This window comes from Calonectris borealis, chromosome 1 (genome assembly GCF_964195595.1).
Source record: "Calonectris borealis chromosome 1, bCalBor7.hap1.2, whole genome shotgun sequence".
Lineage (NCBI taxonomy): Eukaryota > Metazoa > Chordata > Aves > Procellariiformes > Procellariidae > Calonectris > Calonectris borealis.
Genome location: NC_134312.1, coordinates 42533182 through 42550031, shown reverse-complemented (window position 1 = coordinate 42550031; position 16850 = coordinate 42533182). Strand labels below are relative to the sequence as shown.

At 36.0% G+C, this 16850-nt stretch overlaps 1 protein-coding gene across 3 annotated transcripts in view; it reads left to right on the top strand.

Annotated features, from left to right (window-relative positions):
* The window catches only part of CAPS2 (calcyphosine 2), a 33511-nt gene extending 23631 nt beyond the window's left edge, over positions 1-9880 (top strand). For all 3 annotated transcript variants that reach the window (XM_075150095.1, XM_075150087.1, XM_075150106.1), the window contains 6 exons: positions 77-192; positions 3161-3237; positions 4822-4976; positions 5328-5447; positions 6531-6627; positions 7919-9880. In XM_075150095.1, the coding sequence (XP_075006196.1) occupies positions 77-192; positions 3161-3237; positions 4822-4976; positions 5328-5447; positions 6531-6627; positions 7919-8094 (741 nt within the window). In that variant the 3' untranslated portion in view covers positions 8095-9880. The remainder of the gene's footprint in view (positions 1-76; positions 193-3160; positions 3238-4821; positions 4977-5327; positions 5448-6530; positions 6628-7918) is intronic.
* The last annotated feature ends 6970 nt before the right edge of the window (positions 9881-16850 follow it).

The window sequence follows — 16850 nt, the reverse complement described above, 5'->3', positions numbered from 1 at the left end:
CTTCTTGAAAGTCTTGCAGAACGTATTTTATGAAATACACAACCTATTTGTAAATCATTGCATGCTTTACCAACAGGGAGCTAACCTAACTTTCCGAAGTGTTGATCATAACCTTCCAGAAAGTGTTAAGCAGAGCTCAGTTCTCACCCTTCGCGTGATAAGTATTGATGAAGCAGCTATGGATTTTCTAAAGTAAGTGCACCTAACTGTTTTTCAAATTACCTTTTGTTCCTTAAGCAAAAAAGATTTTTTTAATAAGAGCTTCGAACATCATATTATTTATACTGCTAAAAAAAAAGAACCTGTATTTAGGCTATTGTTAGGAGAAATTAGTAATAGATGTTAGTGGATGTTCTGTAATTCAGTAACTTTATAGAATGATAAGGAGTAATTTTAAAATAAGAATTAAATTATAAAACTATGAAATTATCATATACTGAAACTTTTCTTATGTGATGAACTAAAATACTATGTTTGGGGAAGAATGCTTTTTTTTTGATCAACATTATTATTGAATCTTTTGTGAAGCTTATGTTAAAAGCTTGTATCAGTCATGATAACGCAAGTGTTTGAACACAGGCAGGAGAAGAATTGGAGGTTTCTTTCTCTGTTTTTTCTTTTTCATTTTCTTTTTCCTTCCTCTTTCTATCCCTTCATTCTTCCAGATATTGCCACATGTTGAAGACTTCAGGAACTGGGACAGGATTTCTGCACTTATTCTTTCGAAATAGGTTTTAGTAAATTATGTTGTTCCATATTCTGAAACATGGGAATTTCTTAGGACTTTTTCAAATGGTTAGGTGAATGGGTACCTTTGAGTATGCATTATTTTTGAAGGTAGTATTCTCATCTCAATATCTATACAGAAGTAAACTGTCTAGGGAATGAAACATCTTTCTCTGGGGTTTCTGGCTTTTATTGTAAGTATACTAGTTCTTAGCACAAGCAAAATCTTGGTATAAAATTTATTGCACTGCTGTGTTGCCTGAACATGGAAGTTACTTAACAGTGTTTGAAATACAATGTTTGATTACTCAAATTTTGGTGAGGAGTGTTAGCTGATAGCAGATGTTACAAGGTACAAATTTTCATAAAATCATGGAATCGTAGAAAGGGATCTCAAGAGGGTCTCTAGTCCAAGCCCCCTGCTCAAAGCAAGGTTTACTACAGCAGGTTGCTCAGGGCTGCATCCAGTTGGGTTTTTTAGTATCTCCAAGGATGGAGACTCTGCAGCCTCTGTGGGCAACCTATTCCAGTGTTCAATCACCCTCACAGTACAAAAGTGTTTCCTGATATTCAGAGGGAACCTCCTGTGTTTCAGTTGTGCCCATTGCCTCTTGTCCTGTCACTGGGCTGCACCGAGCAGAGCCTGTCTCAATCATCTTTACTCCCTCCTGTCAGATATTTATACACACTTGATAAGATCCCCCGAGCCTTCTCTTCTCCAGGCTAAACAGTCCCAGCTCTCCTGGTCTCTCCTCATGTATAAGATGCTTCAATCCCTTCTTGACTAGGAACAGCAGGAACAGAATCTCAATTAAATACATTCACTATCTAAAGACTACTTTTATTATAACAACTTAACTAACTATTATTTTTCTTTCTGCAAGTGTTTAGACACATGAAGCTTGTTCTCAGTTACGGTAATATTCACTTTAAGGTCCCTTTACACTGAAAGCTTTGCAAAGGAGCCATAGTGAGCTAACAGTACATAAAACAGTAAATTAAAATGTAATTGGTTAAAGAAATGTATAGTTGTAGGATGCTTAGTGCTAATTGTTCCCTCTCTGCAAGGTTTCCATGAAATAAAAAACAACATAGTTTAATTTCACATAGTTTATGTAAGACATTTTACATCTCAGAAGCCTATCATTCTGGTAAACAGCTTTTTCTTTCATTTGTTGCTAATCTTATACCTGTGAAATTTGGAGTTGATCCAATGTTATCTCTGAAGGCTCCAGAACGAAGACCTGCTCACTGGGTTATAATTTTGGATTTTCTGCTACCTGTGGTGGAACAGATTGTTTCTTTCTTTTTTATACTCTTTCTCTGTGTTCTTTCTATTAGTGACTAAATTTCAGGTTGTGAAGTCTGTCTTTTTCTTCTGAATGGGGGTGTTATTGAACTCTCTATTCTCTGGTGCAAAACTCTTGAATTGAGTCCTCTTACTCCCATTACTGTACTCACAGAGAATCCTGCTCAGGTACAGTCCAAAAGGTCTGTTACAGGTTTTCAGGAGCAGCTATGCCTTGCTGTCACAAGCCATAAATCTTTTGTGATTTACATGTGTTTTAGAGAGAGTATGCTCTCCTCTGTAGGTAGAGGACTTCCCAGTGTTGACTTTCCAGTTCAGGTGGTTTGATATAGACAAGCTTTTAGGGACTTCATAATGGGAGGTACCCAAAGTGGAGATGAAAAGACTTAATAGCAGAGAGGTAAGTCTTTGGCCTCAGAAAGCAGAAGGAGGAGTACTCCATGGCAAAGCACTGGTGAGCAAGCAGCTCAAAGTTGACACTAGTGCTTCTGCATTTGCCTTCCTATTCAGATTAAAATAATTATTGGACCTTTTTTTTTTTTCTTCTTCCAATAGGTTCTTCCACAGTATTTTTTTTAATCAACCTCAATAATAATAATTTCTGATGGGAGTTTCTGGGAAGCCCTTCTCAGGAGGGAATCCCTTGCCAGACAAAACACAAAATTTAATTCCTAGATCATACCTAAGATATGCTGATCCAGATTTTGGTATACACCCTTGCTATTTCTCTTCTAAAAAGAGATTTGTAGCTCCTTCATGTTATTTTCCTATTGGTAACTAAATGTAGTTGCTTTCACAAACTCTTCCAGTGGCCTGAGCTGAAGATTAGGACTGTCTTGAAATAAATTTCTGGAGATTTTACGGACAGGAGGAATTATCCATGATTAATGAATTAGTAGAGGAGCTGCTAATGGAATATTATCAGAAAGGTATTTCTGCATATCTGCAGCTGTTCAGCAAAGACTTTTGTGTGTGCCATCTCAAACTGAAGCAATTGGATACTATGCTTATAAGGGTAGTATAAGAATTAAATATAAAGTGCAATATGTTTTTTACTACAGCTGTTTTGAATTCAGTAATATTAGATGAAATTTCACCAATCAAGATTAATTTTGATTATTTTAGAGCTTCTTCTATGGAATTCAAGCAAGAGCATTCCAAGCAAGTGGTTGATGACAGCAAAGTTTTCAAGAAGATTCAAGGTTTGTCTGCCAGAACCCATTTAACTTTAATTTCTGTATCTCTATCTTTACAGCTCAACACAAAGAACAATAGTAATATTATAAATGATATTAAACAAAAGTTAGACATTTATCAGAATATTATTAGAATCTGATACCAGAATAAGTCAATCATAAGAATACTTTCTCCTCTCTCTTTCTTTAAATAAACAATCTGGCTAAAGATTGTGGAGACAGTACAGAATAATTGTGAATGCAATCAATAAAATGTTCATCTCTGTGTCAACATAATCTCTGAAAAAATACTGAAGCATAACGCTGATCCTGTTTTAAACTGGCATTAAATTTAAAAAGTTACTGGCAAAAATGTACAAACACAATCCTTCTTTGGGCCATTATTTCTATACTTTGATAAGTTGTTTTTTGATAGTCTTTAATACTATGCTTATTAAAATATGTGAGTACAATTGAGTAGTATATTCTGGAATATGTAATTAAATTTTACCATAGTTCCTACCTACAGTCTTTAGGACAAAGGCATAGCTTTGTGTTTAAAATTATGGAAAGATGTTTATGCAGTGCTGTGTTTTATCTTTGTAACCTGTGGTCAGCAAAAACTGTTGAACTAAGCTTCCAGTTCACAGAATCTCCACTATTTACTGTCGTTAGCTAAACCTGTTTTAAGTAGGCAGTTTTTGGTCACTAAAATCTGCCTGGACATTTATGTTTATAAAAGTTGTTGGAATAATGAATTAGGGATATTTTTTAATCTTTTAGTTATTCCATGTTTTCCCTTGCATAATAGACACAAATTGATTTCTCAATTATCTGACTACATCTAAGGTTTGCTGGTCTGGCTTGGAAGAAGGTTATCTGTATATACTTCAAGACATCTTTTAACATACGTCTGAATTTAACTTTACTGGAAAAAAAACTTTCTTCTTTCACCATCCCCCCTATTTTGCTTTATAATTGTAGATATGAGTAATCTGAAGATATAATATGATGATAGCAGATGACTTCTGTTAACAGAGTATGCTGAGAAACTCAGACATCCCTAAAGTAAACCTGCTACCTAGAGATTTTGATAAGGCTGTCATTTTTACCATAGAAATAGTTCTCTCTATATCATTTTGGAACGATTTTGCAGAATTATTTGTATTTGTTCTTGTTTCCACATGTATTTAACATGTTTGTACAATGAAGAAGCAACTGTGTGTCCCATAATGGAATGTTTGTATTACCAAAAAGTAGTATTCCTAAATTGCTTTGTACATTGAGTCATGGTACGTAATCAATTCTAGCAGAAGTAAGCAGTTTTACAATCTGAGCACATAAAGAGTGATATCCGTTCTTCCTTTCCTTCTGTGATCTCTTTAAATGTTTTGTTAGATGTTGGCTGCTGCTTTACATGATTTCTACTCAAATGTTAAGTAACTGATAGTTTCATTTTGAACTGACATTCTCTCATCAAAGATAAGGGAGCCTGGATGCGTGGATGTGTCATTTTAACCAGCAGTATCATAAGTAGTTGTGGTTTACTTTTATATAGCATGTGGCCAATTTCAGGTAAACATTGTGTCCTTTATTTCTCTAAATCCTCAGGTATACTCAAAGAGACACTAAGTAAAAGAGGAGTTCGGGTTATAACAGGCTTAGGAAAGTATTTCCGACACATAGACAAAAACAGAAATGGTTTTCTCTCTCAGGCAGACTTTAAAGAAGCTTTAAAAGTATTCCATTTGGAAATACCTGAAGGGGTAAGTGTAGCTGAAACTATAATCATGGGTATTATCTTACTTTAATTTATAGAATCACTTCCTTTCTTTGCTTAAAATTATAGTTTAATAGCTGTTTTTTGCAAGGTTTTTTCCCCCTTGTGGTATATGGCATTTCTGCATTCAGTCCTATGTGAAATTCTTAAAAACAACAAACAAAAATTTTAAAATGTGCAATCTTTTTACATCATGAAAAAGCAAGTGGGCTTGCAATCCATCTTTTTTCTGGATATCAGGTTGTTTTTTTGTGAGAATACTGTAATTTCCTGTTATAGCAATTGTTTCATTCTAGGACATAGTGAAGAACTTTGGTAAAACATTTTTAAATTCCAGGACTTTGAATCTTTATGGCTTATTCTTGATGATAGCAAGAGTGATAAGGTCGACTATGGAGAATTTACTCATGCCGTATTTGGAGAAATGAATGAATATCGGAAAGCATTTGTAAGAAAAGTAAGTTTTGTTGCAGATATTCTAGGTGTAGATATTTTGCAGTCTAACTTTGAAGTTGGTTATTCGTCATGTTCTGGGTGGTGGGTTTTTTTGTTGGTGGTGGGTTTTTTTGTTGGTGGTGGGTTTTTTGTTGTTGAATTGTTCATCTGGTAATTGACTTTTTAAACTTTCAGATCAGTTTATTAAAATAAACATAAATTAGAAGACTGCATGCTAACCTAGACTACAAACTAACTGAATTAGTTAATTTTGAACTCCAGAATGAATTCCTTTATTATTATGAGTTTTTGCATATGTGTGCTATTCTTACAGTTCAGTCCAGTGTACCCTGAAGCTATCTCTTCAGGAGTCTGTTTCCTTATTTGGCAGATCACTGTATCTGTGTGCAGATTTTTTTTTTCTCAGTGTCTGAAATAGAGGCAATGATACTTGCTTCCTTTGAGACCTACATTTAGAGTCATTATATTTGTAAGACTTCCTATATTTGAAATGCCATTTGTTATATGTCTGTAATGTAATATGGAGCTGTTTGCAGTATGAAACACTGATTACAAACCAGCCAATAGAATAGCGACTGGATATCAAGATCAAGAAAAATGACACATACTGTCATACTTTTAATCATGGAGGATCTGACTCTCCTAGCCCTATGTATCAAGAATGTGTATTTGAGTAAACTGAAATGAAAATGAAGCTGCTGTTAGCAGTGCTGAAAAGGCTGTGTTGAGGCCTATCAGAATGACACAGGGATCTTGGTAATTGGAGGAGCAGAAGGGAAGCAGCTTAACTTCTGATTCTAAGGATGAGCTAGAAATTTTGGAGAGAAGACAAGTGTTTTTGAGTTGGTGACGAGACCACATTTGATGTGAAAGCTGTTGAGATAAAATAATTATGGAATTCCATTATCTAGAATAATTTTCTGGTATCTAGTGCCTTACAAAAAATAGGTAAGTTGACATAATCCATTGCACAAGATCTAAAAATATGTGCTAGGTAGTTAAGTATATTTGATCTTTACATCTTTCCACTTTTTTTTTTTTCTTTTTCCTTATATGCTTATATGATTTTTTTTCCCCTTTGTAGGCTTATATGAAACTAGATTTCAACAAAACTGGGAGTGTGTCTATGGTAGATATCAGAAAATGTTACTGTGCAAAGAAACATCCTCTAGTATTGGCAGGTAATTCATATGAACAAAAAAAATTAAAATCTGTAACTACTGAAGTCATCTTGTTAGCAGAGATACCGGATCCAGAAACGAGTTGCAAATACAAACTGTTTTCATATTGGCTTAGATGTGACTGTTAAGGAGAACTTTTTTCCCTCTGATGACCTATAATGTTTCTATCTGGAACATGACTATAAATAGTAATGGAGTTCATATACACAATTTTAATACTTACTTTTTATCAAGCTGCAAATACTGCATACATGCAGAGTAGCTCCTTTCCCTACCTGTGTAGGACTACATTTAAGTAGTTAGTTCTCAGCTTTGGTGTGCAAGTTATCAGTGACACATATGATATTAGTAATTTTCACTTAGGAGGATACTCTGATTTTCATATTACTGTTTTCCATCAAAATATGCAAGGTTTCCAACTAACACTGAATGTACTCAGCACTTGAAGTTCCTTCTGAATAAATTATTCATTTATTTCAGGGACAGAATTGTCATCATTAATAGAGGTATTGGGTTGGTATCTTCATTATTTTTTCAGGGTTCTCAAAAATGTTTAAACCCTGGCATTGAAAAAATAGAAATTTAAGTATTTTTATGTCCGTTTCTAAAAGAATATCTCCATGTACCAAACTAGTCATTATGGAAGTCTCCCTTTCTGTTTTACCTGTAGAAGAGAAGATGGTTTCTGTATTGCCAGTGATTTTAATGGTAACACATGAAGACACATGGTGGTATAGGGATCTTACACATGCAATTTTTTCCAATGCTATAATGCTATATTTTTTCCATTTTTTTTTTCTCAATGCTATGGAATCATCTTGAGTACAATCTTTATTAAGTCACTAAAACACACGTGTCAATTGCAGAACACTTTTCGAGTGCAAACTTACATCTTAAGGTTTTTCTAGAGCTTTGAACTTGTATTACATTAAACATATGCTTTATTACAAGATAACTTCTGAATTACCAAAATTTTAGTTTATGAATGCATTACTCAGTTTTTGCAGTCATTTGAAGAAAAAAATCTTCCTGATCTCCTAGTTCATTGAAATTGACTGTGGCTTCATACTTCTGTTGCTATTTAATGCTATCATGTGCTATTAAAGTAGGATGATTTCTGCAGCTGGTATTAAATGAGCCGATGACTTCATTCTGAAATCAGAATATTGAATTTGTTCAAGAAAAAAAAATTTGCAAGCTAAAATTTGAAAGTTTCTTGCCTGAAATATATTAAATGCTATGTATTCACTGTTCTTGAAAATGTATTTAATGGAAAAATATACTTTCACAGGCAAAGCTACAGAAGAAGAAATTAAATCTTCATTTCTAGAAACATTAGGAGAGTCCTGCAGCAACCCCAATGAAGTGTCCTATTCTGAGTTTGAAGATTACTATGAAGGATTAAGTATTGGAATTATGGATGATGATGATTTTGTGAATATCTTAAGGAATCCTTGGGGAATTTAGAGTGGAAGACAACAAAAATGAAGAGGAGACATTTTCTAAACAAGGAGTGAGCTAAATAAGGGAGGATTTAGTTTTGATGTGCATTACTTCATAATTAGTGTCTTAAACTGATTTCAGGGACTGAAAATTTTAGATGCTTTCAGAATAATATGTGGCAAATTTCTGTCTGTTGAGTTATGCTAAACACTTTTTTAATATAAATGCTGTTCATTCCTTTTCATTGGAAATAATAAAGGCTGTTCCCCATACCAAAAGGCGTCATTTACTTGATATTAGAATAAAGTGGCCTATTTGAAAATAAGAGGGAATTAGAAGCTAAAATGCATGAAGGAGTATATGCAAGAGAAAATTCAGTTTTATAATGCACTGTGAAAAGCTTTAGATTTGACTGTGTAAATACCAATGGTAGCTCTTCTTCAGAGTTTTCTACATATAAGAATAATATGTTTATAACATTCTTTGTCTCGTTTCTTGTTTTTTATACTGGTACTTAGCCTGAAAGAGAGCAGGTCATCCTTTTCCATTTGAGGATGTCTGCAGTACTGAAAGTGCAGAGATGTTCACACCAATGAGCCTTTGAACTGCTATGTGGACCATCTTGACTGATCTTACTTTTTCATCAGACATCCGAAGCTGAGCGTTGAATCACAAAGGTTTTAATAAGCACATATATATTTTGTATTGCACTTCTTCCTTTCCTATATTTTGCTAAGTGGTTTTCAAACCAAATAATTTATATTTAAATGTCTGGTTTCTGTATTTTTCATTGCTGTGATTTTTTTAGCTAAAACTTAGCAATGATATCCTTTGTCAAACTGATACATAGCATTTCCTATCTACTCTGAAAGTATAAAACAGAAAAGTGTAAAAAAAAGCCCCACCTCTGTCACAACAAAAATTAAACCATCAATTAAAATATTCCTTGTTCCTTCAAATATTCAGCCAGATACGCTTTTCAATGTAATACATCTTGTTAATTCTGTAAAATTCTTTGTGTTAAGAAATAAAAATGTATTATTAATTATATACAGTGAGAGATAGATAGCCTTTGGTTTCAATATACCTGTCACCAAAATTAACTTGCATATTGAACTGCATTTCTTAATTCCAGAAACTGCTTTTCTGCAATTAAAATATGTTAGTTGTCTTTGTGCTTGTCTGCCTGGTTTTGAATTTATAGTCTGTGGTTAACAGAACCTTCCTCTGAGACAGAATTTGTGTTTCTAAAAACTTAAGGGAAGTGCTGAAATGAGGGACTTTGGTCCCTCTGTGGCTGACCGGTTTATTCCAGATACAGCACTTTTGTGTTCTAATAGCTTATGCGTTGTTATCTTTTGATTGATTGTGCCCTCTCCTCACTTGTAACTAGAATTGCAGTTTCTGCTCTAAATCCCCAAATGAGGGATTTTGGGGGGATTCTTTTGGCGCTGCAAAAGTCTGGATGTTTTTAGAGAAAAAGGCAAATTCTGTCAATGCTTATTCTAAGCAAGAGTTCTGATGTGGCTTATTACAATTTTCTTACTGTCTGTTCCTGCTGGAATTTCTCTTGCTGGAAAGATTTTGTTAATTAGTGTTCTTGGAATTGGTGATTCTGAGAAGGGCAACTTCAGCTGGGTTTACAGGGATGTGCTTGTTAACGTGTCTGTTCAAATAACTGAAAAATATCAAGTGGCATTTTTATTAGTTTTTCAAAGAATTACCCACTCTGTTTAGACTTGTTCACCTGAGAGAGTTGTACCAACATATAAAATGGTAGCTCAATTTAATAAATGTGAAAGTGATTGTGAAATGAGGTATTGACGTATTTCTTTTTGCAATGCTTAATTTTTTTTGTGATGCTTTTAGGAAGATTATTCCACATTATCCTATGGAATAGAAAAATTTATGAAAGTGGATGTATCCTTACTGGGCCTGCTTATCAGCAGAGGCTGTGTAGGTCACATCTGCTGCAAATTAAGAGTTCTTTATTTTGCTCTTATCACTATAAAATGAGGTGCTGTTATAAGAACATGATTTCCATAGCTTTGGTAGTCATGCATTTTTTTTTTTCTTAATCTGAAGACAGATCCTTAACAGGGTAATCTACAATAAATTCTAAAGGTCAGAAATTTCCTGAAAATACAAGTAGGTTCTCTGGTAATTAAGTAAAACCTGCTAGGTATATAATTTCTATTAACTATGAGGTCAGTTATGCATCAGCGGCTGCCTCAAAACATCAGGTATGATGTCTATGGTGAGTTTTTAATGGAGTTCGCAAAAGTAGTTTTCCATCTGTCCGCTGTTTTTCATTGTCTAAGCTTAAGATGGTAGCAAAGAATTCAAAGCAATTTCTATCCGTGGCTGGCCCACCGTGCTTACAGTTAGTAGGAAAACAGAAACTCTATTCAAACCAGGCTCTGTCATGTCTGATTTGTTTTCATTAACAGTGGTCTCAATGCCCTGATTAATTGCATTCTGATTTGCTCTTCTTTACTTGTAAACATTTGATGAACCTGAATCCTTTTCTTTGATCAATGTTTTGTAGCTTTAAAATTTTCTGGAGGTGTCTACTGGGGTTTACTGCCTCTAAGTGTGTTTCAAACAAAACTTTTTCTATATTTGCTACCTTTCTCAGAATCACCCATGTTTTCTGAATTAGGATGTGTTCTTAGTTAGAAGTGGTGTTCTGGGAGATGCTGGCTGGCTACTTTCCTGAAACTCACTGCTTAATGAAACTAGTTGTCTTCATGCCACCCTGATTTACACTTCTGATAAAAATTCCTAGCAACCTGCCGTAATTGAGAATATCAGAAGTGCGTTATGCTATAAACATATTTTGTCCTATTAGATGTCCCAGAAGACAAGTGGAAATTAATGAAGTGATGTAACTCCTCATTCTCAAGGTCTGTGACCACTTCATCAAATGAATATGCACTGGCAATGTTAGCTGGAATGTTTAAGAGCATTTTTAAAAAGCAAAACACAGGCACATGTGCAAACCTTCAGTAGCTTCACTTTGTCAGCTAATAGAAATATCCTCACCTGGGATAGCTTTGTTGCTGAGAGGAGGTATTCTTACTGATTCACATCCACAAACTCATTTCTCTTCCATAGGAGTCACTGCCAGCTGATCAAATTTTGTGGGTCTTTGGGGCAGAAAAACAAGATTAAAAATGTATCTACCACTGTGTGTTTGTATGGAGGTGCTGTTTAGTTTGGGGGTTGGGGGGGGTTGTTTGGGGTTTTTTGGTCTTGTGGGCTTTTTGGGGTTTGGTTATCTGGTTTGTTGGTTTTTTGTTGGTTTTTTGGGGGGTTTGGTTTGGTTTTTGAGCATGCTATCTCTAGGTAGTAAAAGAGAAAGCCTAGCACTGATTTCTTATGTGTTGGTCTGTTAAGTCCATAGAAAAACAAAGCAGGTAAGTTTTTGTGGCAGAAAAAGGGAAGGTAGAAAATCACATGCTTTTTTTCTGGATATTACTCTAATAATTTATCCTTCCTCTCGTTTGTATTCAATTTAGAGAGTGAGATAATTCTGTACTTGCTTTTCATGTCGTTAACCATCTTGTCTTTGAGAAGCTGAAACAGAAGGACTCTGTTGTAATCGTGAAGCAGCTCCAGTGATGAAAGAGGCAAGTAGTATTTCCTTCCAGACCTATTTAGGCTATTTTTTCCATAGAGAACATTTCAAAATATTAGTTGAACTGGAAGGTACTCAGGAAGGAAATGTAGTAAGACAGTACCTACATGATGAACCTATGAAATATTTTGTTTTGTGGCTCCTATACTTTTGTTGCACTCCTTTTTGATTTTGGGGAACTAGAGGCTTAAAGATGATAGAGAGAAAGTAGCCTTCAGGGGAAGAAAAAAAAAAAAATCTGTTTATCACAGGTTTCTTAATGTTTATTATAGCATCTGTTGTGTTTACCTGGAATTTATAGTATCTGGGTACCTGTTTTCCAGCTTTTTTTCTCCTCACTCATGTGTTATAGTGTGGATGGAACTAATTGGATTTATGCATGGAAACTTCTGTGTTTGTTGCTACTGGCAGAATTTTGTGTGTCCAGCATCCCCAGAGAAGCAGCTTCAAAATAAGAAAAGTAATAGCCATTTCTTTATGGTTTGATTTTTTGCAGGCTGCATTCTCATGAAAGATGTTTAATATTTTAGGATCTTTTCCTGGCTTATGTATTTTTTAGCTCGTGTCTTCTGACCTTTTGCTGTCATCTCCCCCCCCAGTTTTAGGAGGAAAGAGGAACCAGAGAGACTCTGGAAAAGGTAGAAAAAGTGGTATTTAGAAGGTGTGCTGTGTAGGTATCTGACTAATGAGGATTCTCCCTGCAGAAACTTGACACTGCTTTCGAACTGCCTTTTTGAGTAGTCAGAAAGAACCTCTGGCAGACTCCTTCCAAGTACCAGAAATAATCATATAAAGACCTGAGAGGTTCTCCTCTCAGACAGCCGAGGTCAGCGGGCAGCCCTCACAGCGCTGGTGAGAAGGGCTGACCTCGTGGCTGGGAGAGGCGAAGGTGCCCATGTCTGCCTGCCTTGCTGCCGGGCTCTTTGACTGCTGCAACGGTGGGCTCCTTTCATAACCCTTGTTGGGGGAGGCTTGGGGGAAGGAGACTTCTTGCAGATGTTTAACTACCTACCGACGTGCTTTTGCTGAGCTAGAAGACAAGGACTGTCCCTCTCATGGCAAAGCTGGTCTTTACAGATACTTTTCAGAACCTCAACCCCTTAGTACTGTCTAGCTGCAGGCAAGCGTAACGGAGAGGGCAGAGGCTGGACAGAGATGAACTAAAGAGAAGACATGAAGAAAGGTTAGGCAGAGGACATAAAATGGTAGCACTTAGAGGCAGTGGGGGAGATGAAAAAGCAAGAAATGTCAAAGAGCTCCTTTGCAGCAGGAAGGCAGCAGGGATTTGGGGTGCTTCTTCCCCGTACTTCTATTTTATGCCACATCTCACATTTGGTTGTAAGTTGGGAGTGAAACTCAGCAGGAACTGAGTAACTCAGGTTCAAAAGGACTCTGTTCCAAGGATACCTCCTGGTGTTCTGGTGTCTTTTTTTTTTTAATCTATCCCATTTCTGGGATGGTTGTTGGTAATTCTGCACATGTTCTTATTTTGAGAGTTTTGGCCAAGGCCCTCACAAAATTTGCTTTGGGAGGAGCATGCCATGGGCTACACCTGCTTTCCAGTACTTTACATTTCATATGGGAAACCCCAGGCCGTTATAGGGAAGCACAGGTTAAAACCAGTGGAAGCTGAAATAGCAGCTTCAGTGATGTATCTTAAAGCGATATTCCCTTGTCTTCCAACCTCTGTCAAGTAAGTGAACACTTAATGACTCCTATGACTAATTCTAGGATCTTATGATTTGTCTTGGCATGAATTAAATCCTGCACTCACACTGGTAAAATTATTCCCCTGAAGTAATTTCTTTTGACAATAGTATTTGCCTTGCAGATGCTAGTGATTAACCGCAGGTTTCAGTTGTGAATACTGCAGTTGTTTTCATCCACTAGACATTCTTGAATTCTTCTCCTTTCTCAGTGTTTCATGACCAAAGGGAACAGCAACAGAGGTCAAACCAATGCTACAATTTAACTTTTTAATTTTCCTTTAAAACCAGGATTTTGGAAGTGCCCCATATAGCAACACAGTTAAAACCAAGTTATAATATTCTGCTTTTTATGGTTTTAAGATGCTTTTGAGAAATACCTGTTCTAGATAATTATTGTTGCCTATATCCAAGTAACTATAGGGAAATAAGCACTCAGAAAAGTTAGTTGGTTAATTTATTTATTAAAACCAAGACAGTGAGAAGGGAATCGGTTGTCAGTGCCAGATAATTAACTTACCATATTCCTTGTGTTTCTTTCCTGATACCTTACCCCTTCTTTCCGGCTATGTGATTTCTAAGTTCTCTTTCCAATTTTATCTTGATATGCCTCCAAACTCTCTTCTTCTGGGACCATCCTTCTTGGAAATGAGCTTCTTCAGTAACAGCCATAACGCTAAAGAATTTTCTGAAATAAATCAAAATATGAAGTAACATCCAGCAACAAAAATCCCTGGGGGAGAGGATAGGAGACAGGGCAGATGAAAGCAAACAGTAGCTGTGATTACATCACTACTCATTAATATTTTTTGTTCATTTGTATCTTTTGACTCTTCTCTCTGGAACGCCAGCCATGAAGAAAAGCCTACCCAGTAGTATAGGTCAGTGTAAATACTCTTCCTTCACATGCAGTCAGAAGAAATCAGGCTGGAAGAGATTTCATGAGGTTGTCTACTCCATTATCCTATATAATTTGGATAAAATAGTGTGTGCGCCGCCTTCTCATCTGTGATGGAGACTCCAGCATATTCCCAGGTAATCTGTGCTATTGCTTCACTGCACTTCATGTTAGAAGTTGTTCCCTACTGATTAACCCGAATTACTGTTTCTGCTATCCCATCCTTTCCTTATGCAACAGCTTTGAAAACTATTACTATATCCCCTTTGATCTGAAGTCTGCTAAATATGACTGTTTAGGGAAATTTCATTAACTGGACATGTTTAGTCCATTCTCATTATTCTCCCTTAAGTGCCTGTTGGTGCCCTTTTTGTGCTGAATGTGATGCCATACACTAGGCACAATGCTCTGGTTAAGGTCTTACCAGCGAGATACTTGTGTTACAGATTTTATTTGTCAGTGTGTTTCTCTCTTCTCTGTTTTTTTGGCAACAACCTGATATTATTAAGTATTGCTGAGGTTGTGCTGAGTTTTAACTCACAAATTTTCTTCCCGAGAACTGCTTTTTCTTGCATCATTTCACTCGAGGAACAGTGAAGTTCTGCCATGCTATGAGATATGGGGAGATGTTCCTGCTAGAAAATCTGGCCTTGAGTGTCTCAGTTGCGGGGAGCTTTGTGCTTATACTTCTTTTCAGATAGCTAACATGCTCTCATCAGCTTTACCCAAGACTAGAAGTCTTACTATTATTTCTCCTTCCTAGTTTTGCTTTGTAGGATACATGTCAGTGAAATCCATAGCATCAGCATGGAATCATATAGTGGAAAATAAAGAAGACCCAAACAATGATTTTATTTTTTTATAATTTTATTATTTTTTTAAGAGCGGGGGGAGAGTAAAGGGAAGCTGAACCAAAATGTAAGGTGTTTAACAGCAACTCTTTTCAGACACTGTATGTAAATGGTGTCTTATGCAATTATGTAATGTAATATAATAATATATGCATGTATTTATTAGAATAGGTTTTATCATTGCTTATTTTAATGTCATATGGAAAATCTTTTGCCTCAGCTCAAACATATCTTCGTTAGATTTTGATATGCGTACTAATCCCTGCTACTGTCTGATGCGTAGAAGTGCAGGTAGACCACCTTCAGTCTACAGTTACTCTACTGTAATTCCCAAGTCAAACCTTGCTTCTCTTCAACAATATTCAAGATGTAGGACTTCTATTATTTCCTGCTGCTCTGTTTTTTCTTCTTTTACTTAAATTAGGCTGTCTCTAACCTGGTGAACTGAAAGGTTTTGTTCAGTAAACTTCGTGAAAGAGCACTGTTACCAGGTAAGATTTTTCTTCAGCTCCCTTGTTAACTTACTACTGTATTAATTTCTGCAGTGCCTTCCCCCTCCTCCCCAGTGAATTAACTACCATGAATAATACATAAAATTATGAACTGCCTTTCACCTTGAAGGAGCAGACCACGAGGTTGCTTTAGACACTAGTCAGGATTATGTCAAGATTACTAACTTGTTAGTATTACCTTTTTGGCTTAATTGCATATTTCTCTCACTAAAATGAAAGAAGTAGTAAAAACAGCAGCTGTGTTAGTTCCAAATAATCATGGACTTCAAACTGGTCCTTTGCTCTTTTACTTCAAAGACAATCTTTTTGATAACTTGTTAGATTGACTTGTGCTCTTGGGCTGTAGAGGGTATTTGATGGCAGCAGTTAATGTAGACTGTACATTCATCACTCAGATCTATGAGCAGTTTAAAAGTGGAAAATGGTGGTTCTGACACTTAAAAAAACAACTCAGAATGATAACAACAGAGCAATGCTCAGTTCAGACTGAGTTTAAATTGCCAGTTCCTAATATCTATCCTGATAGAAAATGTTCAGAAGCATCTGAAGAACAAAAAATGGCATGGTAGATGTCAATCTAGTAATCTAATAAAATGTAAGTGGAGGCTGGTGACATGTCTTTGTGCTACTGGAAGTGCATTATGTCAATTCTGTACTGTGAAGCTGAATGTCCTGTTGCCAAAACAGGATGCGGCGACGCTCTTCCTTTGGGAGAGGCGACTGGCCAGAGGCCTTTTTGCCCGTCTGTATTCTTGAACGCATTTTGCCCCAGGGAAGGGCTGGGTGGCTGTAGGGTGTGAGCTGACACATGGAACCTCCTAAGCAATATTCAAAATTAATATTAAAAGCCTAAGCCAAGGAGTTATTAAAAAATGTAAATGAACCTGATAAGTAGTGGTATTTTTTTCCAAGATTAGTGTAATAGTCGCATTAATTATGATACTGTTAGATTTTAAACTAGAGCTTCCTCTTCTGGAGGAGGGGTAGCAATTTTTCAGTCACAGCAATGGGAGAAGCTTAAAGTTACATTTAAGATGGTAGCTCTGTTCTCAGAGCATCTTTTTTTGCATTTTGATTTCCACTGTGCTTCTCCTTTTGATGCTGAAACTTTTTGAGCTGGGACATGTCAGTTACTGTTTCATTAATGTGTTTTCTAGCTTTGAAGCTCCTAAA